The 26,620-nt window shown below is 48.5% G+C and overlaps 1 protein-coding gene across 2 annotated transcripts; it reads right to left on the bottom strand.

Annotated features, from left to right (window-relative positions):
* Positions 1–1,151: 1,151 nt before the first annotated feature.
* ASB13 (ankyrin repeat and SOCS box containing 13) lies at positions 1,152–15,298 on the bottom strand. Of its 2 annotated transcripts, none has more exons than XM_065411589.1 (7): positions 15,220–15,298; positions 12,906–13,093; positions 11,891–12,041; positions 10,478–10,612; positions 8,729–8,920; positions 6,318–6,455; positions 1,152–1,737 (listed from the first exon to the last, which is right to left on the bottom strand). In XM_065411589.1, the coding sequence occupies exons 1-6, from the start codon at positions 15,260–15,262 to the stop codon at positions 6,328–6,330; spliced, it is 837 nt and encodes a 278-aa protein (XP_065267661.1). In that variant the 5' UTR covers positions 15,263–15,298; the 3' UTR covers positions 1,152–1,737; positions 6,318–6,327. The 2 variants fall into 2 exon arrangements, with proteins under 2 accessions (XP_065267661.1, XP_065267669.1); XM_065411597.1 differs by having other exon boundaries at positions 1,152–1,732.
* Between the last annotated feature and the right edge of the window lie 11,322 nt (positions 15,299–26,620).

Raw genomic sequence — 26,620 nt, 5'->3', positions numbered from 1 at the left:
CTTGGCTCTTTACAATAGAGAAGGAACGTGCAAACCACACTTCCCTGGTCATGAGTCTCTTCCCTCGGTTCCCCCCCCACCCAACACCATCCCCCATCATGCTCCCACAAGCAACCGCCCCTCCCTCAGAAAGGTTCCTCCATCTTTGTCTTGCATTTCTAGACAAGGGCAGATTTCAAGATCCAATGACCACCCAAAGCCTGCAAGGGGACTTGCTGGTTGAGGCTGCTTGTACACATTTACCTGAATTCTAAGGTTTCAATTATTCTTGTTTGCATTTGACACCTCCTCTCCCACCTGAGCTCTCAATGTCTTAATACAACTAGCAATGAGATTCAGCGGTTGAGTCTCCTTCCTGTGCAAGCCCCAAGACTGGAAAAATAACAGGGCTGTGCTACAAACAGTTAATTCCTCAGTCCTGCAAGGTTTTTACAGGCACAAAATCCAGGCAACACCTTGTTTTCATTGGACCAACTTGACATAGTTACAGGGAAGCTGCTGTGATCAAATGCCTGCACTGCAAGCCAATGCTAATACACCCGGCTAGCAGCAGCCAGCAACACAATCGGGAGGATTCTCAAGAGGTGCTAACTGTAAAAGAGAGACAGAGCTGAGCCACATCTGGAGCTGGACTTTCCCAAAGCACAAGTGGTGTTTGGATTGGAGGGGTTTTCTTCAGGCCTCTCCCTGTAAAGACGGCTCTGCAAGGCAGTGTGGGGTGGAGCAGGGAGTGGGGCACAGAAGTGGGGAGGAGGAGTGGAAAGCTGAGCTGCATTTGCAAATTCATCTCTTCCTTCCCTGGCACGGGTTGAAAGGGACATACAGAGCAAGAGCTGGTTTTAGGGGGTTGATTTTATTTGCACTGGATGTGCGCTTTGATTGCACATTCCTAATCACCAACAAAAGCAAAGGAAGTTAAATGATCAAACCCTGCATGAAAACAAAGCTACGGGTCAAGCATCAGGGGGTGGCCGTGTTAGTCTGTGTCCACAAAAACAACAAGGAGTCCGGTGGCACCTTAAAGACTAACAGATTTATTTGGGCATAAGCTTTCGTGGGTAAAAAACCCACTTCTTCAGATCTGAGGAAGGGAGGTGTTTTACCCATGAAAACTTATGCCCAAATAAATCCGTTGATCTTTAAGATGCCACCGGACTTCTTGTTGTTTTTAAAGCTACGGGTGTAACCTAAACAGACCCAGCCAAGGAGACTTGGAAAAGATTTAATAGTGGACATTTCGCTTGCATCTTTCGCCCCAAAGCTCTTTACAAATCAGGAGTCACTTCACCCATTGTTGAAATGGCAGTAGAATACGCAGAAGACTTGGGTTGTGTTCCCGGCCCTGCCACTAGGCTGCAGGGTGATTTCGGGCAAGTCCCTTCACCCCTCTGTGCCTCAGTTCCCCCATCTGTAAAATGGGGATAATGCTAAAGCACTTTGAGATCTACTACTGAAAAGCCCTCTATAAAGAGCTAGGTACTATTATTGCAGGCTGCCATCACATGCAGCCAGCCAGGCTAGGTATCAGGCAATGAGCGAGAGCTCCCAAGGTCAGGGTGACCAGCTCAGACATCTGCCGGGCAGTCTCTATCTTGTTCTTTACGCCTGGTGCCGTCGTTGCTCAGGCAGCTGACAAGGGCGCTCTCGCTAGCGGATAGTTAGCGAAGGGACCGGGCTGTGACGGACGATGGAGTTCTGAGTCCATCTCACTTCCCCTTGTTTTGGGGCCATCCTGAGCTGGGGGAATAAAAAGACATCTTCTGAAGCTTCTTGTTTACCTGGGATTGGTTCAATTAGCTTGCCCTACTGCCGCTTGCTAACTGGAGGTAGATTCATAGATTCCAAGCCCAGAAGGAACCATTATTATGATCATCTCTAGTCTGACCTCTGCATAACCCAGGCCAGAGAATCTCGCCTAGCGATTCCTGAGTACAAGCACCTTCCTCTTCAGGTCAATGCTATCTCAAACAGGTAGGTCACCAATGGTTATCACCCTGAGCCCATCTCTAAGAGTGCCTGACTCAGCACTATTACAAACAGGTCAACAACTACAGATTGTCTCCTAGTTTAGTGGTTCTCAAAACACTTCCAGGCGGTCCAGGGAGCTGCTTTGCATCACAGTGGTGCAGCATGCACGGCTGGAACAAGCAGCAGTCCCGCCTTCCCCTAAGAAGCGTGTTTTGTGCACATCTGGGTATCCCTGACAGATCTCCTTTGGAGCCCTGTGCCCAGCTGGGTTCTGCAAAGGAGCTTGGGTCTATTGAGAAGTCTTTATTGGCTCCTTTTTTGGCGTACACTCGACTATGATCAAATAGGATGAGAGAGGCCGAGGACAAGTTCCCAGAAGGCCAGGGAGAGGAAATGAACAGCGCAGATAAAATAGAAGAGACACATAACCAAGCAGTGGCACCCCCACTAGAGGTGACCTGCAAAGGGGAAAATAAAGATGACGTGAAAGGGATTTGTTTGTTTCTGCTTGATTTTTTTATATTGGAAATTCCGGTCCTGTCGGAGCTGGAATACCTGTGGTGACCGGAGAACTAGTGAAATGGGACAAGAGAGTGAAAACTGAGCTGCTGAGATGGGGAGGGATTTTGAGCCAGACTGATAAAAACAGTTTGGTTTTCGTTTAGTGTTCTTGACACCTGTCAAACTCCAATGACTAATTCACATTTCGGATACAGGAAGCTTTTGTTAAAGACTCAACTCCCTTGTCCCTCCAATTAAGGGAAAAGAGCCCACAAAACACCTCTCTAAGACCTCCCAAAGTTTCTCCAGCAAAACCTGGCAAACTTGATATTTCCAATGTAAAAATCCAAGCAGAATTATATATACAAGAAAAACCCTTCAGGCTCTCTTTATATACCATGCAGCAGGAAAAAAAAAGTGGGGGGCATGAACCCAAAGTTTAAAAAAATCATTTGTAGGTCACCTTTACACTGAAAATATTTTCATCTCATCTCCTTAACACTGCCCTAATACTATTTTCCCCCATGTAGCATAGCACTACAGTTGCAACAGGGAAAGTGTAAGATTAAGGTTGATGGCCGGGGGGGGCAATAAGGTATAAGATTTTAAATGGCAGTCCACCACGTGACAGCGTTTGAGAACCACTGATCTAGTTTTAGGCCATGTTAGACACCCTTAGAAGGTTCCACGACCCCAGTACCATGAAGAGGACGGGTTTTATTCTCATCTCAATGTGCTAAGACTTACCACACAAGCATCAAGGAGACTAGATCCCCGGTACCCACTAAAGTGGCCAGCTGCCTTCAGGTCAGTGAAATCTCACATGTTAAGGGAGACTAAGACTTTTGCTCTGCTTCTAATCTAACCTCACCCAGAAGGATTCAATATCAAAAGGACGCTGTGACAGTTTGTAAAGAACAGAGGAATTCAACACTGACAATATGCAGCTCTAAGGCAGGGGACCAGACCCCGTAGCTGTGACAGTGCAAACATCTAAAGGAGCAGCTGAAACAAGAGGCCACCTCAGAGTGAAAAATCTGAAAACCCTATTCAGAGCTCATCGGTGCATCCGTGTCTCTGCATAGGCACCAACTCCGTGGGTGCTCCGGGGCTGGAGCACCCACGGAAAAAAAAAAAAAAGTGGGTGTTCATCACCCACTGGCAGCCAGCTCCTCCTCCTCCCCCCCTCAGAAGCTCCTGCCCCCTGACGGGCCCCACTGATCAACTCCTCCCCCTGCACCTCCTGCCCGCCAGTGATCAGCTGTTCGGCGGCGTGCAGGAGGCGCTGGGGGGGGGGAGAAAGGGGGGAACAGGGTGGGAAGAGGCAGGGTGGGGGTGGGGACTTGGGGGAAGGGTTGGAGTAGGGGCGGGGGTTGGGGGTCAAGCACCCCCCAGGACCTCTCAAAGTCGGCGCCTCTGGTCACTGGTGCACGAATGGATTTGTTATCAGACTGTACAGTGGTCGTGCAAAGTGCTCCTCTGAGGATAAAATCTGGCCTGTAGACGGGGTGCCCAGATATTGCCCAACACCGCTGCTGCACTGGTCACCTGCCAGAACCGGTGGGCTGCAACTACGTTTACATCAAATTGAGATGGCTGCAGCTGCCATCAGACTGGTTGCTCAGATCAAGATGGAGCACTGCATGCTGGGATTGGTTGTTCTCTCAGTAGGCCGCACCTCCAAAATCATGAAGGCTGATCCAGTGAAGTCACTGGAAAGACACCCAGGGATTTTGACGGGCTTTGGATGAGGCCTGCGGAGGGTTGCATTGCATGACTTGGGGGGCCTGCTGACAGCCTCTGGCCTAAAAGTGAAATTTGTGTCTAATTAGGGCACCCAGATAATTATCCCCTTCTGCCTTTGTGATTAGCCATTACCCCTTCAGGAACACAAGGCATTGTAGAGTAGACGCCAATGGGGGTAGCGGTCTGGCAGGATCTCTAGTGTAAAAAGATTACTAGTAGGGCTGTCGATTAACCACAGTTAACTCACATGATTAACTCAAAAAAATTAATCGCGATTAAAAAAATTCATCGTAATTAATTGCACTGTTAAACAACAGAATACCAATTGAAATTTATTAAATATTTTGGATGTTTTTCTACATTTTCAAATATATTGATTTCTGTTACAACACAGAATACAAAGTGTACAGTACTCACTTTATATTTATTTTTTATTACAAATATTTGCACTATAAAAAAGAAATAGTATTTTTCAATTCACCTCATACAAGTACTGTAGTGCAATCTCTATCAGGAAAGTGTAATTTACAAATGTAGATTTTTTTTGTTACATAACTGCACTCAAAAACAAAACAGTGTAAAACTTTAGAGACTAACAAGTCCACTCAGTCCTACTTCTTGTTCAGCCAATTGCTAAGAAAAACAAGTTTGTTTACATTTACAGGAGATCCTGCTGCCTGCTTCTTATTTACAATGTCACCTGAAAGGGAGAACAGGCATTCACATGGCACTTTTGTAGCCGGCGTTGCAAGGTATTTACGTGCCAGATATGCTAAACATTTGTATGCCCCTTCATGCTTCGGCCACCATTCCAGAGGACATGCTTCCATGCTGATGACGCTCGTTAAAAAAATAATGCGTTAATTAAATGTGTGACTGAACTCCTTGGGGGAGAATTGTATGTCTCCTGCTCTGTTTTACCCGCACTCTGCCATATATTTCATGTTATAGCAGTCTCGGATGATGACCCAGCACATGTTGTTTGTTTTAAGAACACTTTCACAGCAGATTTGACAAAACGCAAAGAAGGTACCAATGTGAGACTTCTAAAAATAGCTACAGCACTCGACGTAAGGTTTAAGAATCTGAAGTACCGTCCAAAATCTGAAGGGACGAGGCGTGGAGAATGCTTTCAGAAGTCTTAAAAGAGCAACACTCCAATGCAGAAACTACAAAACCCGAACCACCAAAAAAGAAAATCAACCTTCTGCTGGTGGCATCTGACTCTGATGATGAAAATGAACATGGGTCGGCCCGCTCTGCTTTGGATTGTTATCGAGCAGAACCCGTCATCAGCATGGACTGGAATGGTGGTTGAAGCATGAAGGGACATATGAATTTTTAGCGCATCTGGCACATAAATATCTTGCAACGCCGGCTATAACAGTGCCATGCGAACACCTGTTCTCACTTTCAGGTGATATTGTAAATAAGAAGAGGGCAGCATTATATCCTGCAAATTGTAACCAAATTTGTTTGTCTGAGCGATTGGCTGAAGTAGGACTGAACGGACTTGTAGGCTCTAACGTTTGATGTTTTATTTTTTAATGCAGTTATTTTTTGTACATAATTCTACATTTATAAGTTTGACTTTCATGATAAAGAGATTGCACTACAGTACTTGTATTAGGTGAATTGAAATATACTATTTCTTTTGGTTTTACAGTACAAATATTTGTAATAAAAAATAAATATAAAGTGAGCACTGTACACTTTGTATTCTGTGTTGTAATTGAAATCAATATATTTGAAAAGGTAGAAAATATCTAAAAAATTTTAAATAAATAGTATTCTATTACTGTTTAACAGCGCGATTAAACAAATTAATTGTGATTAATTGCAATTAATTTTTAATTAATCGCTTGACAGCCCTAATTACTAGCTAAAAGCCTGGATCTACACAAGATCTAAATTATTGTCTTTGTCAAAACTCTCAGTCACACGATGGGATGGGGGGGGATATGCTGCCTCAGAAATGGTATTTACATCAATTAACTTAAATTAAAGGGACTTCTTTTGGGATGGGGGAGGGAGGGAGAGAGAGAGAAAGAGACAAGATACTTCATCTTGTGGGGTCTAACGAGATTGTCCTGCAATGTCACCTTCTTTCGGTCAGTTGTACGAGAGGTATTTCATTAATGACAGAGGAATATTTAACTTGGCAATCTTCGCCAGCCCTTGCTGGCCGGTGGCTTTCCGCAGGCTAACTCTGCAGAGCTGCGACAAGCTCAGGGGTGTTTCTGAAACGATAAAAAAAGATCAGCAGCATCACTGTGCCAGTTCCGCGGAAGGCTCTTAATTCTACCAAGCACAGAACGCTTCGCAGACCGACGGAGGCATAGGCGCCGATTCTGTGGGTTCTCTGGGGCTGGAGCACCCATGGAAAAAAAATAGCAGGCGCTCAGCACCCACCAGCCACAGCTGTTCGGTGGTGCTGCCGATCAGCTGATAGGGGCAGCTCAGGGAGGGACTTGGGGGAAAGTGGAGACCAGTGAGCAGTGGGTGGGAGGGAGCCTGGGGGAAAAGCGGGTGGGAAGAGGCGGAGTGAGGGTGGGGCCTTGGGTGAGGAGGCGGAGTGAGGGAGGGGCCTGCGAGAAGGGGCGGAGTGAGGGCGGGGCCTCAGGGCACAGCACCCCCAGGGAAAAGTAAAAGTCGGTGCCTGTGGATGGAGGCCAAACTCAGTCTAGGGGTCAGCCGGCACAGCTCCCATCAAAGTCACGAGGCTGTTTCTGCTTACACCGGGCCTCGACGCGATCCACAAAGTTCACAGGATTCCAGGCGGGTGTTGCATTGCAAGGAAAAGCAGTGGTAACGGCTCAATTTCAAATCTCACTCACCACCACGCCCACACTCCCAGCCAGCAGTTCCTGCTCGCCACACCCACAAAAATACAACATCATTCCCTACTGCACCATTCCAGGATCATTCAGAGTGCGAGTACTGGACCAGTGGCTCTTCTCTTTGTTGAGTGCATGACAGTACTGCATGGGGCTGGCTCTCAGAGGCACAGTTCAGCTGGGAGAAGTGGGAGGAAACTTTACCCTGTTCTTTGAGACTGGATTCCAGGGGAAGAACCTTGAGGTGCTCTCTCCCTAGCAGGCCATACCACTTCTTTGTAATCTTGTGGGAAGGTTAGGGATGGGCGAAATGCCGATTCCCTCTTGCTTAGGGTCGCAAGCGAGAGAGAGAATAATATTAATGAGAGAAAGGCTAATCTGTTCCCTTTAAAGGTGGGCATGGGAGAGTTGCACTTGGAGAGAGAATTCAAACAAAGAATCAGATGTTGGATTTTAAATAAATCACAATGTTTCCATTTAGGTCTCTTCTACTTTTTTATGTTAGAGGAGGTGCCTCCCAGGCCCCAATCCAGGTGTGTTTCAGATTGAAACAAACACACACACTTCCTCTTCTTCCGCCCTTCGTGGTGCACACTCTTACACTCTTTAACCTATTCTCATGGGAAGCTCGATGTGGGACAGCACCGGGTTCCCATGCAGAGACTCAGCATTTGGGACGGGTCACCAGACTCCCGGTCCAGAGGGGTCACAGAATTGACACGTGACAGACACAGCAATGAAGAGGCGTGAGCTGCCCCGCTCAGTGTGAGCTGAGCACCAAAGGAACGCATTAGCTTCACAGGCCAGAGGAAGAGTTAAGCAAAGCTCAAAAGCGCCTCCCTTCCACCAACAGAAGATATTACCAATAAAAGATATTACCTCACCCACCTTGTCTCCCAGCTAGAGGAAAGACTGTTACACAGGAGAACAGAATAAGAACATAAGAACGGCCATACTGGGTCAGAGCAAAGGTCCATCTAGCCCAGTATCCTGTCTTCCGACAGTGGCCAGTGCCAGGTGCTTCAGAGGGAATGACCAGAACAGGTAATCGTCAAGTGATCCATCCCCTGTCGCTCATTCCCAGCTTCTGACAAACAGAGGCTAGGGACACCATCCCTGCCCATCCTGGCTAATAGCCATTGATGGACCTATCCTCCATGAACTTATTTAGTTCTTTTTTTAACCCTGTTATAGTCTTAGCCTTCACAACATCCTCTGGCAAGGAGTTCCACAGGTTGACTGTGCGTTGTGTGAAAAAATACTTCCTTTTGTTTGTTTTAAGCCTGCTGCCTGTTAATTTCATTGGGTGACTCCTAGTTCTTGTGTTATGAGAAGGAGTAAATGACACTTCCTTATTTACTTTCTCCACACCAGTCATGATTTTATAGGCCTCTATCATATCCCCCCTTAGTCGTCTCTTTTCCAAGCTGAAAAGTCCCAGTCTTATTAATCTCTCCTCATATGGAAACTGTTCCATACCCCCAATCATTTTTGTTGCCCTTTTCTGAACTTTTTCCAATTCCACGAGGAACAAGCAGATTATGAGATGGGGAGAAAATGGCAGCCACAAGATGCACAGATTTTCAGGCCGGAAAGGACCATGATGACGACCCAGCCTGCTGAAGAGGAAATGAGTTCTAGCATGGCTGTGGGAGATGGGACCGAGCCCCACTTACTTTCATAGTACTCCAAGCACTGAGCAGTCTGGCTGCTCCTACACGTGTAGTCGGATGGTTTCTTCCCTCGGTTGTCCTGGGCATAAATGTTTCCTCCAAATTCAACCAGCATCTCTACCAGATCCGCATTTTTCACTTTGGCTGCGTGGTGAAGGGCTGTCTCGTGAAGTTTAGCTGCATTCACATTTGCCCCTGGGAGCATAAACAAAATGAGTTTATGAAGGCCCCGATGTAGCCGCCGTTACTCTGGTTAAGTCATCTCTTACCTGAGAAAATTACCACTCAGTTGCTGTGAAGCCTCTAAATGAAGTTCCACCAATCAGTTGAAAGACCGAGGGACTGTCTACACTATCGCGGCACAGCTACGGCGCCGAAGCTACATTGGCATAACCCTGCAGTGTAGACGCACCCTATGGTGACAGAAGGGATTCTTCCATCGCTATAGGAATTCCATCTCCCCAAGTGATGGTAGGTCTGTCAACCTCGCTGAGTCTACACTGGGGGTTAGGTCAGATAGCTACGGCACTCAGGGACATGGATTTTTCACACCCCTGAGCACTGTAGCTATTTTGACCTACGTTTTAAGTATAGAATGGGCTTGAGCCAGTAGTCAGAGCTAGCACGCCATGTATTTTTGCAGGCATATGTTTTCCTTACAGAGAGATTTTTAGCTGATAAAGCTATGAAAATAAGCTTCTGAATGTAACCTATGCATCCCACTGAATCTACACAGTCTGAAACAAGCTAGGAACTGCCCAGTTCTTCTCAATGGGTTGTTCAAACCTAAACTTACTGATGTCAACGTTGTTAGCTATTTAAGTGCTGGTCATTTTAACAGAAACATCTCGTTATGCTGGAATTTTGCGATCTGGAGATCTAGGTGCCCTTCAGCATCCATCAACCATGTACCAAGTCTTGTTCATTCTCATTTCTGCTAAGAAAGTGTGAATAGATAAACTCAAGCCAGAGGGTGTCCTCACTCCCCCACCTCTTCCTATTACCCTTTCCATTGAACTGATAGGTGAATACTGCGAGTCACATGACTTCCTGACAAGGATGGACCCAAGACACAAAGTCCGAATCCATGTCCCAATATCAACAAAGTTCGGAGGTGTTTGGCTCTGGTGATTTGGTTCAGAACTAGCTCTGGTTCCCACGGCCGGGGAACCTGGATGTGAAACTTGGAACATACAATGTTACTTGAATATCCCCTGGCCGAATCCATCTCTGGTGTAACTCCAATCAAATCACACCAGGGACCTCATGTTTTGTTGTACGTCAAACCCCAATATGTCTCTCTTTCCAGCTCTCCTCTATCTCCAACCTTAAAAAAAAAAAATCTACCAATATTGATCCAACATCATTATTAAGAGTGAGTTGAAACATTATTCTAGGAGGCTGGAATGGTTTGGTTATTAACAGAATAGGAACAGCTAAATGCCACTGAACTAAATAGGAGAGTTTATGACATGGATATTAATTTGCCTACGCTGCAAGCCTTCCGAAAATGGCTAACTAGGTGCATTGCTTTGCCCAGAAGAAAGCCCTTGTGTATATATTTATTCTTGTCTGGCAGACACTCTGAGGACAGAAATATCCATAATCATGTCCATTTCAATGGCTCCATGAATTAATAAACTTCTAAACACTTCTCTTCTGAGCCCAAGAACAGATACAAGAGGTGAGCGTTGCACAAACACTGCCACTAGGTACTGCGTACACCAAAACCAACACCTCCGGGTGCTGTACCGGCATTGAGCAGTAACTTCACACAATCCAGATGCTCTCGGGCACAGGCTACGTGCAGAGGGGTTCCGAAGTGGCAATCGTGGGCCTCCAGGTTCGCACCGACATCGATCAGGAGCCGCACGCACTCCGAACTCCCTTTGAAAAGAGAACCGATCAGTGAGAAACAGCCTGGCTTTGAGGGGAACTTCCACGTGCTTTGTAGCAGCTTGGCCTAAGAGTACGTGTATGCTGCAGAAGCTAGCTTGAATCCAGCTAGTACAGTAACAATAGCACTGAAGACACCACAGTGCAGGCATCATCAGAGCTGGATTGTGACCCAAGGATGTACCCAGGGTCTACACCAAGCTTTTACTACCTGGGCTGAAGCCCATGTTACGCTGTCTTCACTGGTACTGTTATCCACGCTGGTTGGATCTAGCTAACCCGGGTAGGCTAGCCCATGCTGCGTAGACCTACCCTATGAGTGTCATTAACATTTGGGACATTAAGTGCAAAGTACAAAGGCTTGGGTGTATTTTTCCCCCGTTGGGCTAAATCTATTGGGCAGTGGCACGGTCATCCATAGGAAGAGGTGGAAGCCCCGTTGCTTGAGTCCTTTGAAGCTAGACTGGACTAAACATTGGCAGAATATGCTTCAAGGGGGATGGACTGAGTCATCTAACCGGGCTGAACCTTCATAAGAGTGCTCATGCCAAGGATTTCAAAAATTAAGAGCCTAACATTATCTAGTTAAGCACCCACCAGGCTTTCAAAAGTGCTAAGCACCTGAGAGTCCCCACTGACCTCACAGTGGGAGACAACCCCTGCCTCTAACATCAGACCATCTAACAGGACAGGCAAAGGGCGGGTGAAGGAAGTGTTATCACACCCAATGTACAGAGGGGGAAAGTGAGGCACAGAGGAAATAAGAGACGTGACCAAGGTCACCCGGGGAGTCTATGCCAGATCTGGGAACTGGTCGCTGGTCTTGAGTTCCAGTCCAGCACCTTCACCGGAAGATCAACCTTCCCGCGACTCAAATCTGATTTTGATGGGAGTGTAACAAACGGAGAGGCCATGGGGTGGGCCCAACGTAGGGAGGGACTCCTCCCGGGCTACATTAACAAATAATGGAAGTTGTTGTCCTACCTAGCTAAGATTTTCTATTGTGTCCGTCACACGGTGTCCAACTGCCTCACACCTACAATGTCTTTACTTGCCCAGTCCTGCAAAGTTTTTCATTCAGCGGGATCTCTGCTGACACAATGGGCCTTAACACCACACAACTAATCTTAACAAAAAGAGATGACAGGAGATGCTTTCCAGCTGTTACAGTCTGATGAACAACAGACTCTTACGGTTATTTCAGGCCCTTTGCAGCTGCCATGGGTGTGAGTGCCCGATGAATATACAAGTAGGATCTCGAGGGCTCACCATTCATGCAGGCTTCATGGAGAGGGGACGCCGTGTAGAGCGGAGGATTCACCTTCGCTCCATGGGACAGGAGCACTCTCACACATTCAATACTGCCCGAAGCACAAGCGTCACAGAGCGGAGTGCTGCCATCTATGTTCCTGGCATCCACCTAGAAGGCAGAAAGATAGTATTGACTCAGGGGCAGCTGTATGCCAGTGCTCTCTTACCTAGGTCTTTAACACACACTCTCTAACCCTGCAGAAGGCAGGAACCAGCCGGTGGATATTGTCACCAACCTAGCTTGAGTATGGTCCCGTCGCTCTAAGGTTAACCAGATCTTTTGTTCCCAGAACAGAGCTAAGGGAAGTATTAAAGGGAACGTAGCAATAAAATACAAAACCTGCCAGAGAATCCACTCCAGATGCTTTTCCTGCTGCTCCCTAGACCGCTTAGGGTACGTCTACACTACCCACCGGATTGGTGGGTAGCGATCGATCTATCGGGGATCGATTTATCGTGTGTAGTGTAGACACGATAAATCAATCCCCGATCGCTCTCCCATCGACTGCTGAACTGCAGCTCGGCGAGAGGCGGAAGCAAAGTCGACGGGGGAGCGGCGGCCGTCGATCCCGCGCTGCGAGGACACGAAGTAAGTAATTTTAATTCGATCTAAGATACGTCGACTTCAGCTACGCTATTCTCGTAACTGAAGTTGCGTATCTTAGATCGATCCCCCCTCCTCCCCCCCAGTGTAGACCACGCCTTAGTGATCACTTTGGATAGCACAGCTGACGTGCACTGATCCAGAAGGGCAAGACTCTCCCGTGACACTATAAGCACCTCACGTCCCACTGATTTCAGCAAAGGCTTGGCCCATAGCAAGGACGGTGCAGCTAAAAAATTATTCTCTTCGGGAGACATAATGTCACTTATTTAATTGGATTTGTAGCACTATATACTTCCCCATTAGAAGGATAATCAAGAGCAAAAGGCTAGGGGGGAGGGGGAGGGGACACTCGAATTTATCACAAACCTGGGCCCCTGCTGCAAGTAAGAGCTTCACACACTGCGTCTGACCTCGCAGGCTCGCCTCATGCAAGGGGGTGATAGAGTCGTAGGTGACCAGGTTTACGCAGGCACCATTCGCTATCAGCTGCTGCAGCTGCAGGATCTCTCCCCTCCTGGCCGCTTCGTGAACAGGCGTCCTCTCAGCCCAGAAGCCTGGGGAGAAAGGAGAGACTGTGAATGAGAGTCTGTGGGCTGGAGACAACGCGCTTTACTGGGAGAGGCACAAGCATGGGCTAGTGGCTTGAATAGGAAACTAAGAGTTTGGGGTTCTGGTCCCACCTCTGCTAATGACTCAATGTGTAGACCTGGGTAAGTCACTTTCACTTCTGTGTGCTACCGGGACCCCATGTATAAAAGCTGGAATCCAGGGGGGTTTCATTGCACAGAGTTTCATTGCTATTTGTCAAACGTGTTGCAATCCTTGTGTGAACATGCTCTCTGACGACACAGTATTGCTGTTATTAAAACGGTTGCTGCATGAAACAAAGGCGGCACTGTCTCCATGTAAGTATATTTTGCTTACAGAGTGAGTGACGAACGCAGAACAGCCTTGGGCTCTTTCAATCTAGATGTGATGCCTTTTAACAGGGCGCATTCTGCCTCCATGCAAACAGGGACGACACCCCCCCCGAATCCTCGCAAAACAAGCCAGTAGCATTCATATGAATTTTGTCTTCAGTCAGCTGCTGCTGTGTTTTCATGCAAGTCTTGCTCATCTCCAAGCATCGTCACATATGGCCCCTCCACAGATTACTGCTGCTAAGGGCAGAAATAACCTGCATGGAGCTGTGTGCATAAAGGCCACTACCAGGGCACCAACAGACAGGCCATTCTATCAGCCCCATGCTGGAATATCCTTCCACACAGCCCCTGAGAAGCAACCGCTCCATGGTGCCAGGGGTGGGCAGGCAGGTGGAAGAGATTTAAGGTGAGGTAAGTGGCAAGCCTGCCTCGCAGGGGGTTCTAATGAATGTGTATCAGGCTGCTCCAACCTTTTCAGGGACATGGGCCGCAAATGCAGTTGCACGGCACCTCTGCAGGCCACAAAACGGCATCCACCGCACAGCCTGACCTTGCACAGCCCGTACACGTGAGGACGTGCCGCACAGATGTTGTCTGGTCTGCATGTTGCCCGTGGAGGTGCCCACGTCACGGAAAAGGCTGGACCCCCCGTAAAAATTTCCAGCTGTAGCTGCTACTGGATTGAAGCACCTCTGCTAAATGCAAAGCTGCAAAGTCATGAACATTGCAGCAAAAAGGAGCAATATGATGCATTTGCACCTTGTGTGCATTATTGCCCCAGTCCTTGGTTCTTCTTTTCTGTTATTAAGGGTTGGTGTTTTCACAGCACACTTATACGCTGTAGTCTTTTGGGACCTCCATTTCCTCACCCCCACTTGGAGCAAAGATATTTTGTGTTTCATGGCATTAATCCCGATTTACATCACTGTAAGGGACAGGGGAAACTGGCCCAGGAGAGGGCAGGCTGTTTGCTAATGAGCAGCCCTCTCTTGCTAGCAGCAGGACTGGAGGTGAGAAAGCGGGGAGATGGGCCATTCGGGAGGCAAGGAAGACAAGCAAGCTGCCTGTGTTTAAAGGCGATTATTCTTGTGGCACAGATCAGACCGTTCAGCACCTGGAAAACCAATCCTGCACACTGTAGTCTTACGTGCACGACTACACGGCAGCGCTGACGCTCCGAATGGTGCAATGCAGCCGCTCTATCGGACTCCAGCGGCACCCGACCTGCTGCCTACACACCCGAGTCCCTGCAGATTGCTGCACCTGTCCCACGACTCCTGCCACCGCACCCCGGAGCAGGTGCATACCATCCATCTGCAGCGTGTGATAGATGCAGCAGCACCTGGGCGTACAATGTCCTTTATTCTGCTCCGAATAGCCCTGTCTTGCAGGAGGTCGTGTCATGGGGGCAGGAGCTCTCTCCCCTACCCCCACACGTCTACTTGGGGCTCCACAAATTCCTCCCTAGACACCCCGGCCCTCTCTAGGGAGCAGAGCCCCGGCCCCCAATGGCTCCTCTCCCTCCTTCCCCAGGGAGCAGGGCCTCCCCAAATCACTCCCCCTTCCTCCCCAGAAGCAGGCACCCCCACTCCTGGATAGCAGGGACCACCCCCCTAATGGAAACAGGCGCCCCCCCATTGTTCCCCCCATTATCCTGGGGAACAAGCCCCCTGCCCCCAAATCACCCTTTTCCCCTCCACTGGGAGTAGAGCTCCCCCCAAAAATCTCCCCCCTCACTGGGAGCAGGACTCACTCACCGATCTCCCCCAGCCTGGAGCCGCTGGCCAGCGACCCTTCCATGGCCCGCGGCTGGCCCTGCCCCGAACTACAAGTCCCAGCAGCCCCTGCTCACTGAGGGGCGGGGGCTGATTCCCCCCCCCCCCGCTCGCGGACCCGGACCCCGACCACCGCGCGTGCGGCTCCTGCGTTGGGGGGCTTCGCTGACCTCTCTGCCCAGCCTGCCTGCGTCAGAGCCGAGGGAGGGGCCAAAGGGCCGCCGCAAAGGCCTCTGGGACTTGTAGTTTTGTGTTGCTGCCCAGGCGCTTTGCACGGGGTGCGGTGTTGTTATCGCTGAGGCCAGCTGGCCACACCGGCCGCGGGCCGAGCTGCAGACCTCCCTGCGGAGTAATGCACCCTGCAGTGGCGGCATGGCACAGATCCCCGCTGGGAACCAATCCAAAACACTCACCCAGCCCCGCCTGCAGCACAGAGCCGGAAGCCAGGACTCCTGGGTTCTTTTTAATTATGGTCATGATCAGTGATTTGTATTAGGGTGACAGCTGGAAGCCCCAGCTGCAGTCAGGGTCCCAGCATGGAAGGTGCTGCGGGCCCAGAGTTAGAGACAGCCCCAGGCCCTAATTTCCACTGAAACCAATGGGAGTTACGTGGCTAAATACCTTTGAAGATCTCCCTGTTTGATATTCAGTTTGCACTGGTATGAATGTCTACACTGCGTGGCTGGCAGTGGCAAACCAGGCCCGTGGTTGGTTGGTGTCTCTATGGGGATATGGTTCAGGCAGTCTCGGTGCCCTGTTTGAGACGTGCAACCTGGACTCTGCCTTTCCTGGGTAACTAATGTTTGGAGGATAGTTTTTTAAACTCTAACTTTCTCAGTAGGTAATATGCACTCAAATCACTGCCACCTTAACAAAGCTCCTTTTCAGAGGTAACAGCCACTTGGACTGAGTGGGTACTAATCCCTGTCATGTGACCATGTTCTTAATTAACCTTTTGTCATTCGGATCCGGGTCTGGGTCCCAGCTTGGGAAAGAAAGAGACTATTACCAGCTATTTTGTGTCGTCCTTGTATTACAATCCATCCCCCACCCCATAACACTCTTCCTCTTCCCTGACTGATCCCCACCCCCAAATCACTGGAAAATTCAAGCGAGGAGTAAGGGAGTTAGAACAGCAAGTGAAAGACACAAAGAAAGAAAGAAATTGACGAAAGTAGTTCAGTCTCTGAAGTTAGTTGTTCTGTTGGGGTAAGGGGCCAGTGCAGGGTTTTTCCACATGGCTGCACTACCATATTTTTGCAAACTTTGTCCTAGCTCTTCCACACACACACACACACACACCCATCACCTCACCTCACCTTACCTTTTGTGCTTTTATTCCCTTGGTTTGTGTGTTATGTCTGAAATGAATTCAGATTGCAAGTTGGGGTGCACCTGTTTCCACCTTCCATCCACAGCAGGATAAAAGATGAAACTTTCCCCCAAGGGCCCTAGGAAAAAGAGGAGCCTTTCAGAAAGAAATGTGAAACCTATTGCTTCATCCTAGCTTTCCCCCAAAGACCAGTCAAAACAAAACAGGTATCTAAAAGGGTGTCATAAGGAGGAGGCAGAAAACTTGTTCACCTTAGTCTCTAAGGATAGAACAAGAAGCAATGGGCTTAAACTGCAGCAAGGGAGGTCTAGGTTGGACATTAGGAAAAAGTTCCTAACTGTCAGGGTGGTTAAACACTGGAATAAATTGCCTAGGGAGATTGTGGAATCTCCATCTCTGGAGATATTTAAGAGTAGGTTAGATAAATGTCTATCAGGGATGGTCTAGACAGTATTTGGTCCTGCCATGAGGGCAGGGGACTGGACTCGATGACCTCTCGAGGTCCCTTCCAGTCCTAGAATCTATTAATCTATTAATAAAACGCCCCCTCCCTTTGGGGAATGGACAAAGAGAAACAGGGATCCTGTGTGCGTGTTGTACAGTTTGCAAGGTGCGCCGCTTGCTGTGGTGATGGTGGCAGGATACAAACACGGAGTGGACAGACAGTGGAGTAGAGCTGGCTGGGAAAGAAAGGACTAAAAACGGAGTTTTTGGAAACATTTTCATCCTGAGTCAGGATGAGAAACCAAAACCTCAACATTTTTCACAGAATTGAAGTCCTGCAATCTTTTGTTCTGGAAACACTAAAACATTCCCAGAAGCAGGAATATTGCAATGTTTCCAAAATGAAACATACGTCTCAGGGTCACTGACTCCCCAGCTGCCCACCTGGCAGGCTGCCACAGAGCCAGGGAGCCGGATAGCTCCTGCAGCCTGGCAACTTGCCCTGTGGGCCTGGAAGTCCTGACTGCTCAGCAGCCTGGCTGGCAGGCCACCAAGAGGTGGGGGAACTGCAGAGTTGGGAACCATTTTCCAATGGACAAATCCAAATTTTCCACCAAAATGGCAATTCTCCCGTGGAAAAATTTTGACTTTGCAGAAAGTGATTTCTTCTGTCGGACAATCATTCTAATGGAAAATTCCCCACCAGCTCTACTATGGACCTGCAGCAGCTCTCACATACTCTACCATGTATATGAAAAAAGCATCAGCACAGTCTCTACTTGTTTCTCTGAAACCTCTGGTTTGCTCTTGCCAGCTCAAAATTAATAGATTCTAATAGTTTCAGTGCTTCAAGGATCTGCATAGGGTAGGGTTGCACAGTATGTTTGGAATTGTTGCTTTATGCCCATGTGTATGATTGTCTGTTATGGATTTGATGGCAGGACGCTACCCACTGAAACGCTGTATTATTTAAAAATACATATATTTGGAGGATGCAAATTGCTGACACTACTGTAGGTGGCAACTGTTTTTAAAAAATGAAATGAGGAAGTCAGAGTAAAACGAAGAGATGAACACTGTGTTGGATTGAGTCTGATTAGGTCAGTAACAGTTACAAGCAGATGTTTAGTTACTTTAAAATTTGTATCCCTATATGTAGGCTTGGAAGGACTAGATTTTTACTGGTAAATGTCGGTAAACATTGATTTCACCGTACACACACAGACCAACACAAATATTTCTGTCCATAATAATCAAAATTTACAAACAGGCAAAGTAAGAAAAATGATGCTTGAGAACTTAGAGTTTGATTTAAGGATATTTACTTGGTATATTTTTGACCTGTGAAATTCACAGTTTATGGTTTAACAGTTATAAAACTTTAACTTTTTGGGCATCAACATCTACTGTCATTAAATAGTTATTGTCAAAACCCCACCCCCTCCATTTTCTGGCCCTTCCATAATTTCCCACAATTATGAAAATTTAAATAAATAAAAATCTTTTTTTGAAAGAAAAACTTAAAAATAAACATCAGTATTATCCGTCAAAATGAGTCCAAAGACAGGGTACTGGGCTAGATGGACCATTAGTCTGACCCAATGGGGGCCTCCTCAGTAAAATGAGGATATTACCTACTTATGGTACCTGGCTCATGGAGGTATTTGAAAATCAGTGGACGGGTTGGGTTGCTTCATGGCAGCTGGGGACTTGATCCTCCAAGGTGCTGAGCAGCTTTGGATTGAGTCCTTCAAGCACAAGCATTTCTCGCTGGAGGCTTCCATCTTATGGGCCACAGTCGAAACTTTCATTAAAAAAAAAAATCTCTAGCCCAGTGGTTCTCAACCTATGGCCCACAGGCCACCTGTGACCAAATCAACACACAGCTTTGGCCCATGTGACATCCTCAGGGCCATACAGGTAGTATATATATTGTGTGGACGTGGCCCACATAATGCATATGTGGCCCACAATGATAAATAGGTTGAGAACCACTGCTCTAGCCTTTCATAATAGACACTGGTGTGGCATTGTCTGCCTGAGTCTGCAGGCAGCCTGAATGAGCTCAGAGAGGAGTGTGAATTGCTCTCATTTACCTCAATTTGATATTAACACTGAAGCTTAATGATGGCAATTTAAATGTTAACTTTGTTAACTTTTCACTGCTGATCAAAGCTCACAAGAAAGAAGTGGACAAGCGTATTAACATTTGAATAATCTAATGTGGGCAGCATTTCATTGTGGCCTCATCAGTGTATGGGGCTTGTGTTATGGAAGGAATTTGAGTCACCTCTTAAGGCTTGGCTACACTTGCAGATGTAGAGCACTTTGAATTAAACCAGCCTTCGGAGAGCGCAGTAGGGAAAGCGCTGCAGTCTGTCCACACTGATAGCTGCAAGTGCACTGGCGTGGCCACATTTGCAGCACTTGCAGCAGCATTGGGAGCGGTGCATTATGGGCAGCTATCCCACAGAGCATCTCTTCCCATTCTGGCGCTGTGGCTTGTGGGAAGGGGGTGGGGGCATTCTGGGTCCTGTCCCAACGCCCCGTGATGCATCGGTTCGCATCCCAGCAATCCCTCTGCTTCCATCCACATGTGGCACCATCTTTCAATGTTTTTTTTATGCTGCGCGCTCTGTCTTCCCTTTCGGTCTGTGGGAATGGAGTCCGAACTGCTGAGGAATATGCTGACGAGTCTCGCCAGCACGTCACGTTTGGCAGTTGAGTTACTCCTTAAGATCCAAACTGACAGTGACGATGATATCGACTCGAGTAACGCGTATGACACAAGATTGCTTGTGGCATTCATGGACATGCTCACCACCGTGGAACGCCGCTTTGGGGCTCGGGAAACAAGCACTGAGTGGTTGGATCACATTGTCATGCAAATCTGGGATGACGAGCATGTCTGCAGAACTTTCGGATGAGAAAAGCCACTTTCATGGGACTGTGAGGAGCTCGCCCCCACCCTGCGGTGCAAGGACACGAGACTGAGAGATGCTATGATGGTGGAGAAGTGGGTGGCTATTGCAATCTGGAAGCTGGCAACTCCAGACAGCTACCGATCGGTCGCTAACCAGTTTGGAGTGGGAAAGTCGACCATTGGAATCAGGGCTGGCTCTGACTTTTTTGCCACCCCAAGCAAAAAAAAAAAAAGGCGCAGGGCGGCCGGACCCGGAGGCAAAGCCAAAAAAACCCCAAAAAACAAACAAAAAAACCTGGGCGCAGGGCAGCCGGACCCGGAGGCAAAGCCAAAAAAACACCCAAAAAACAAAAACAAAAACCCAGGGCGCAGGGCGGCCAGACCCAGAGGCAAAGCAAAAAACAACAACAACAACAAAATAGGGCAACTGTGCTGCCCTAGGATTGGACGGAATGCCGCCCCTTAGAATCTGCCGACCCAAGCATGAGCTTGCTTGGCTGGTGCCTGGAGCCGGCCCTGGTTGGAATCATATTGATGCAAGTTTGCAGGGCCATTAATCGCATCCTGCTCAGAAGAACCGTGACTCTGGGTAACGTGCATGACATTGTGGCTGGCTTTGCACAAATGGGTTTCCCTAACTGCAGAGGGGCGATAGATGGGATGCATATTCCAATTCTGGCACCAGCCCACCTAACCTCCAAGTACGTTAATCGGAAGGGCTATTTCTCTATGGTTCTCCAGGTGCTTGTGGATCACCGTGGGCGTTTCATTGACATTAACGCGGACTGGCCCGGAAAGGTTCACTCTCTCTCCACTCCTGCGCTTTTAGATTCTTGTTAAGTGACTGCTGCATTACTTCATGCAGCATGTCTTCTTTGCTTCTACGTGGCCTCTTCCTGAGTCTTTCCAGTCTTTCGGCCGGTGATAACACGGATGGCTGAGATCTCAAGGTTGCATCTGTAAAGGCAAAATGCAACACTTAACAGAAGCATCATTGTTCACACCAGACAGAGCAATGATTCCCCCGTACTTAAGGAGGGCAAGCACAGTCTACACAATAGCATAATTTGCCCGTCCCAAAGCGAGCGCACATAACCCATGGGAGCCCCAAAATGGTGAGTAAGCACAGGGTCAAGGGGGACTGATTGTTTCACGGCTGTACTGTCCTCTGGGTTTCTGTGCCTTAGGGAGAGCCAACAGCTGCAGGGAGCCCCTATACTGAACACTGTCTCCACATTTTCCACAGGAGTTCATCCTGGACGATATCTCGCTGCTTAGGGTGACCTGGGAAGCAATGCGGCTTCCGCCCTGGCCCATATGCAGCTTGCCTGTGTGCAGCAATGGTCCCCCACCCCTCACGGCACAGTGGTGCGGACATGTTAGCCTGACCGGGACAAGGACCACAGTGGCTCTCCCAAGAAATCTGCGCAAGCGCATTGCCCAAGTTCTGGCTGAGACCTTTGAAGAGATCACCGAGGCCGATTACCGCGATGTGAGAGAGCACATCAATGCCCTATTCCGCATCTAGGCATGCATGCAGCCCTAACCTCCCTCGCCCCAAGAGCCCGCACCGAATAACTTCCTTCCCAAAATAAAAGCTGCTTACCGGGAACCTCCTCTGGTGTTTGTCCTTCCCCAAGCACCGGCCGCTGCGACTGGCTGCCTTCCTCCTGGCTTGAGAACAGCTCCTGGCTGCATGGCTCCAGGGATTCCAGGTGTCCTCCTCCTCCTCAGCACCATCGCTCCCGCTTTCCTCCTCCTCCTCCTGCCTTGTTGAACTGGGCTCTGAAGTGTCCATGGTGGTACTCGGAGTGGAGGTGGGGTCGCCCCAAGGTATTGCATCCAGCTCTTTGTAGAAACGGCATGTCGTGGGGGCAGCACCGGAGCAGCGGTTTGCCTCGCGGGCTTTGCCGTAGGCATTCCATAGCTCCTTCACTTTAACCCTGCACTGCAGTGCGTCCCGGTCATGACCCCTTTCCATCATGTCCCTTGATATCTGCCCGAAGATATCGTTATTCCTACGGCTGGAGCGCAGCTGGGACTGGACAGCTTCCTCCCCGCAAACACTGATGAGGTCCAACACCTCGCCATTGCTCCATACTGGGGATCGTCTGGCGCGTGGAGGCATGGTCACCTGGAAAGATTCGCTGAGAGCACTCCACGCCGGGCTGAGCAAACAGGAAGGGGATTTTCAAAATTCCCAGAGAATTTAAAGGGCGGGTCTGACAGTTGGTCACCTGAGGGCAGGGCAGTAGAGTTCAAACTGATGACCAGAGTGGCTAGAATAGGCATTGTGGGACACTTCTGGAGGCTGATCAGAGCGCATTAACAGACCAGGGCGTCCGCACTGGCGCCGCGGTGCTCCAGCGGGGGCGCATCAAACGTTATTCCACTCGCCGAGGTGGAGTACCAGGAGGGCTCTAGCCGCAGAGTCAGAGCACTCTCCGTGCCTTGCCAGTGTGGACGCGTCGTGAGTTAGAGCGCACTGGGCTGCTTTAATGCGCTCTAACTCGCAAGTGTAGCCAAGTTCTGATCTCATGCCTAGTAAGGAGTGCTAAGGTAATGGTTAGAAAGTGTTAAGTAAACACTACATACTGTGTTGTTAGAGATGCTGGGTTTTGCTTCAAACTGAAAACAATTGGTTAACCAACCCAGATTGAAACTTTTCAAGAATCTACTTTTAAACAATAAGTACTGAAAAAAACACAGAAAACGGCAAAGGGCCTTTAAGCAGAATTCACATGCCGGCCACTGTAAAAGGCAACCTGTGTCACCTCATATTCATGTCCTCTTTGGCTCACGTCTTGGTGGCAACAGGAAGTGGTGCGTGATTTTTTGCAGTATGAGAACCCAGATAAGAACACTGTTTAAAAAGAGCTCTTACGAGTTTTTTGTTTTAAATGGGGCCTGAACTTATTTCTCTGCTGCTGAAACAAACCATTTCTGCTGAAATCTATGTTTTCACAACAAATTAAAAAGCCGATTTGCCAAGGAAGTGACCAGGCGGCCAGAAATAGACACCAGAAATGAATAAAACCAGAAACTGAAAACTGGAAGTCTTAACTGTTAAATAGCATTGGACACGTATGTGGCACTTTGAGTGAAGAAAATAGCATATTGGCAATCAAAGTACAATACTATTTACAGCAAACCCGAAGTGAGGTGTGTTCCAGGCAGATGTAATGGAACAGGCTGGCCTTTCTCAAGGAGCAGAGGCAAGAAGGAATCTTGACAAACAAGTATTTATGCATTTAAAATATGTTGTGCATAGCTAGCTAGACACACATCACGCATGTGATAAGCAGGATGCTTGGGGGAGGAAGGAATAAACTATTCCTCAAGAAGGAATACTCATCTGGACTCCGTCCTTTGCAATAAATCTGTAGCTGATCTGGATGCTCAGAAAACAGGTGGTAAACACGCAGCACAGTTCTCCAACTGGGGGTTGGGACCCCTGAGGGGGTTGCGAGGTGATTACATGGAGGGGTCGCAAGCTGTCAGCCTCCACCCCAAACCCTGCTTGCCTCCAGCATTTATCGTGGTGTTAAATATATTTAAAAGTGTTTTTAATTTATAAGGGGGGGTCGCACTCAGAGGCTTGCTATGTGAAAGGGGTCACCAGTACAAAAGTTTGAGAACCACTGGTCTAAATGAAACTGCCTGCTCACAACCCTTGCTGGAGAAGATTCTTGAATGTTTTATTTACCAGCTTTATTTCAGAGGGGCTTGCTCTGCATAGGTAAAAACAAAACAATTCTGACCCCCCCCCAACCTCTCCCCACCCCCACCCCCCACACCAATAAACCTACAGGTCTTACTTGGACCAAATTCAGACTGTAATCTGGCAAAATTCCAAGTGTATTCTGAGGCCTGCAGGATCAGAATCATACAGGGAAATTGGATGGCTTTATGGAGAAAGTGGGGAGAGGTAGCAGTGGCCGGTTGGTATTTCCTGTCAGCAAGATAGATAGTGGATCTTTGGGGAAGGGGACGTGATAGACAAACTAAGTCCTCTGCTTTTCATTGTGTGTCTTTCCCCGCTCCTTGGGTAGAGGACTTGTTTCTTTCCCTATGCACATAACAATAAAGGTAGAGGCGAGTGGGAATGTCGCTCTTTATACACAGCTCTGTCTGTTGTACTAAACCAGAGGGTCCCAGCCCGTAGGTCGCTACCCACAAAATGATCACCAGCAACTGTAGCGGGCAGTTCTGAGTGAGCGACCAGCTCCCAATCCTCCTCTGATGCCCAGAAGCTCCACTCAAGCCAATGGTTGGTTGTCAGAGTGACTCCTATAAAGCACCTCAGGAATCTACACCTCATTTGAAGCACTGGGGGAACAGTATAAAGGGATCCATGCGCTGCATTAGAACAGGACCAGTTGTGAGTGACTGAATGAGGAATGCAAATGAGCTCTATATTATTTTGCTTTTTAAAAAAAAAAAAAAATTAGAGATGGGGCCTGAACTAAAACCCCAGATACAAACAGTCCTGACCTGGGGGCTTTATAAATGCAAATCTGAACTTCCCCACCTGAGAAGGTGTTTTGGTTCATTCAGTGTTTGGATCTGAGACTATAGAGAGAGGTTTAGCCTGGAAACCTAGATCTGGTGCTGGAAGGCTGGATCTGGGGATTTGACTGAGTCAGGCCCATCTCTGCTCGAAACCTAGCACTATGCTGAACCAAACTGCACGGGTCAAGTCAATAAGGAAGACCCCTCCCTGCATGAGAAGCATTTCGGGGCAAGGCTCACAAGCTTCAGTGATGGACGCTATAGAAATACTCTAGATAGGGCTGGCCCTAGGTTTCATGGAGCCCTTTGAGAAATAAAACGTGATAGGTTCCCTCCAGCTCCTTTCCAGCTATAACAGGGTCTCACAACTCCTATCTACCTTTCTCTCCCGGCTGCTGCCTCTTATCTGCAACTGCCTCTCAGTCTTTTCCAATCCCCCCACTTCTTTGTGAGGCTCGGCAGCCTCTAAAGACCACTCCACCACTACCCCACACGGATTAGGAAGCAGACAGGGCCAATGAGAGGGGGGGCCAGGAGGACCATTTGGCCTGGGCCTCAAGCTCAACAAGAGTCTCAAATTTAGACACTTGTTAATTTTTTGGCATTGGGTAAGTGTTGCAACTTGTTTTTATGCGCATCCCTATCGGACCAAAATGTGACCCACTCTTTCAGCTTAGAGCTGCAAATTTAAGCAAATAAGAGAGGTGTTTTGGTAAAAGACACAGATTTTGTCATATTAAAGAGTTTAAAATGTTCATACATATTAATAAAAATATATCGGTTCTGATGGCACAAGATTAGATCTTGATGAACGTGTCCTCTCCGATCAGCTGATTATATAAACAAACCACTACTAGTGGTTGGTGCTGGATCAAGTGCGTGTTGAGAGGTAGAGAATTGTTACATTTTATTGCCTTATTTTGGTCCCTTATTTTGTTTTTATGTGTCGTCATTTTTAATTTTTATTATGGCTAGGGGATCTCAAAAGCTGGAAGTGGCCTGGGCCTCTCTGGACCTCTGAGAGGGCCTGGAAGCAGATGATCAAACTTCCAAGGCCACGAACTTAACTCCCCCAGCCCCGGGGCTGAGACAGAGAGAGATGCCTCTCCCTCCCAGCTCCAGGGCTATGGTGGGGAGAGAGGAGGACTCCCCCAGTCCCACAGGTGCTGTGACGGGGAGAGGCGCCTCTCCCCCAGCCCTGGCCCCAGACCCGGCCCCACCCCAGAGCCCACCCCCCAAACCCCTCATCCCCGACCCCACCCCGGAGCCCACACCCCAAACCCCTCATCCCCGGCCCCACCCCAGAGCCCGCATCCCCAGCCGGAGCCCTCACCCCCCACCCCCCAACCCTCTGCCCCAGCCCTGAGCCCCCGCCCAGACTCCGAACCTCTGGGCCCCACCCCCGCCACATATCACCTCCATATTGGTGCACATAGCAAAATCCATTCTGCACAGGCATGGGAAAAATTAGAGGAAATATTGGTCACGACCCACTTTGGGGTCCCAACCCACCATTTGAGAACCGCTGTACTAGGGCTTGTGATCTTTCTTGCTTCATTAGGATTGTGCAAAGAGGGCCTGAAAGAGGTGTGGTTTCCTCTGCTTGTTCTTGTAACTTGGAAAGAACTGGCTGTCCCGGCTATTGCAGAAGGATCTGTGGATGACTCACAGGCTGCTCCTTGTTAGTTCTCTCACCTTAACTGAAGGAGGGAGGAAGATGAATGGTTATCAAAGGCTTCCTTTCTCCCCTTAATAAAGCTAAATATGAGTCAAACAAACAAAAGACAAAGTTTCAAACAGGCTGCCTAAAAATTCCTTCCTCTCTAAATTGCTCCACTTTCACTCCTGGAATACTCACAGGGTATGTCTACACTGCGTCCACCGAGCTGCGGAAGTGTCTTCACTTAAATTTGAATCCTGCTGGCATAAGTGCCTCTCTGTGCTGACTTAATAACACCGTCTCCCTGAGCAGCGCAGAGTCATGGTCGACGTGGCGAGGTCGACGCAGCGTCAGTGTCGACACTGCGTTACTTACATCGACAGTTACTGGATTTCAGGAGCCATCCCACAATGCCCCACATGGACAATGCAACTGAGACAAGCGCTCCCGGCAAGAATATGCACCGCCGACATGAGGATCCAAGTGTGCACACAGACAAGCAATTTAATAA

Source organism: Emys orbicularis, chromosome 1, assembly GCF_028017835.1.
Source record: "Emys orbicularis isolate rEmyOrb1 chromosome 1, rEmyOrb1.hap1, whole genome shotgun sequence".
Taxonomy (NCBI): domain Eukaryota; kingdom Metazoa; phylum Chordata; order Testudines; family Emydidae; genus Emys; species Emys orbicularis.
Note: the sequence above shows the minus strand (reverse complement) of the source record. Positions and strands in the feature narration are given on the sequence as shown.

Coding starts and splice junctions, on each gene's coding strand:
- ASB13 (XM_065411589.1), bottom strand. CDS start 15,262: ATGGAAGGGTCGCTGGCCAGCGGCTCCAGGCTGGGGGAGATCG. Junction 12,042..12,905: donor TACTTGCAGCAGGGGCCCAG/GTTTGTGATAAA, acceptor TCTGCCTTCTAG/GTGGATGCCAGGAACATAGA. Junction 6,456..8,728: donor GTGCTTGGAGTACTATGAAA/GTAAGTGGGGCT, acceptor TTATCGTTTCAG/AAACACCCCTGAGCTTGTCG.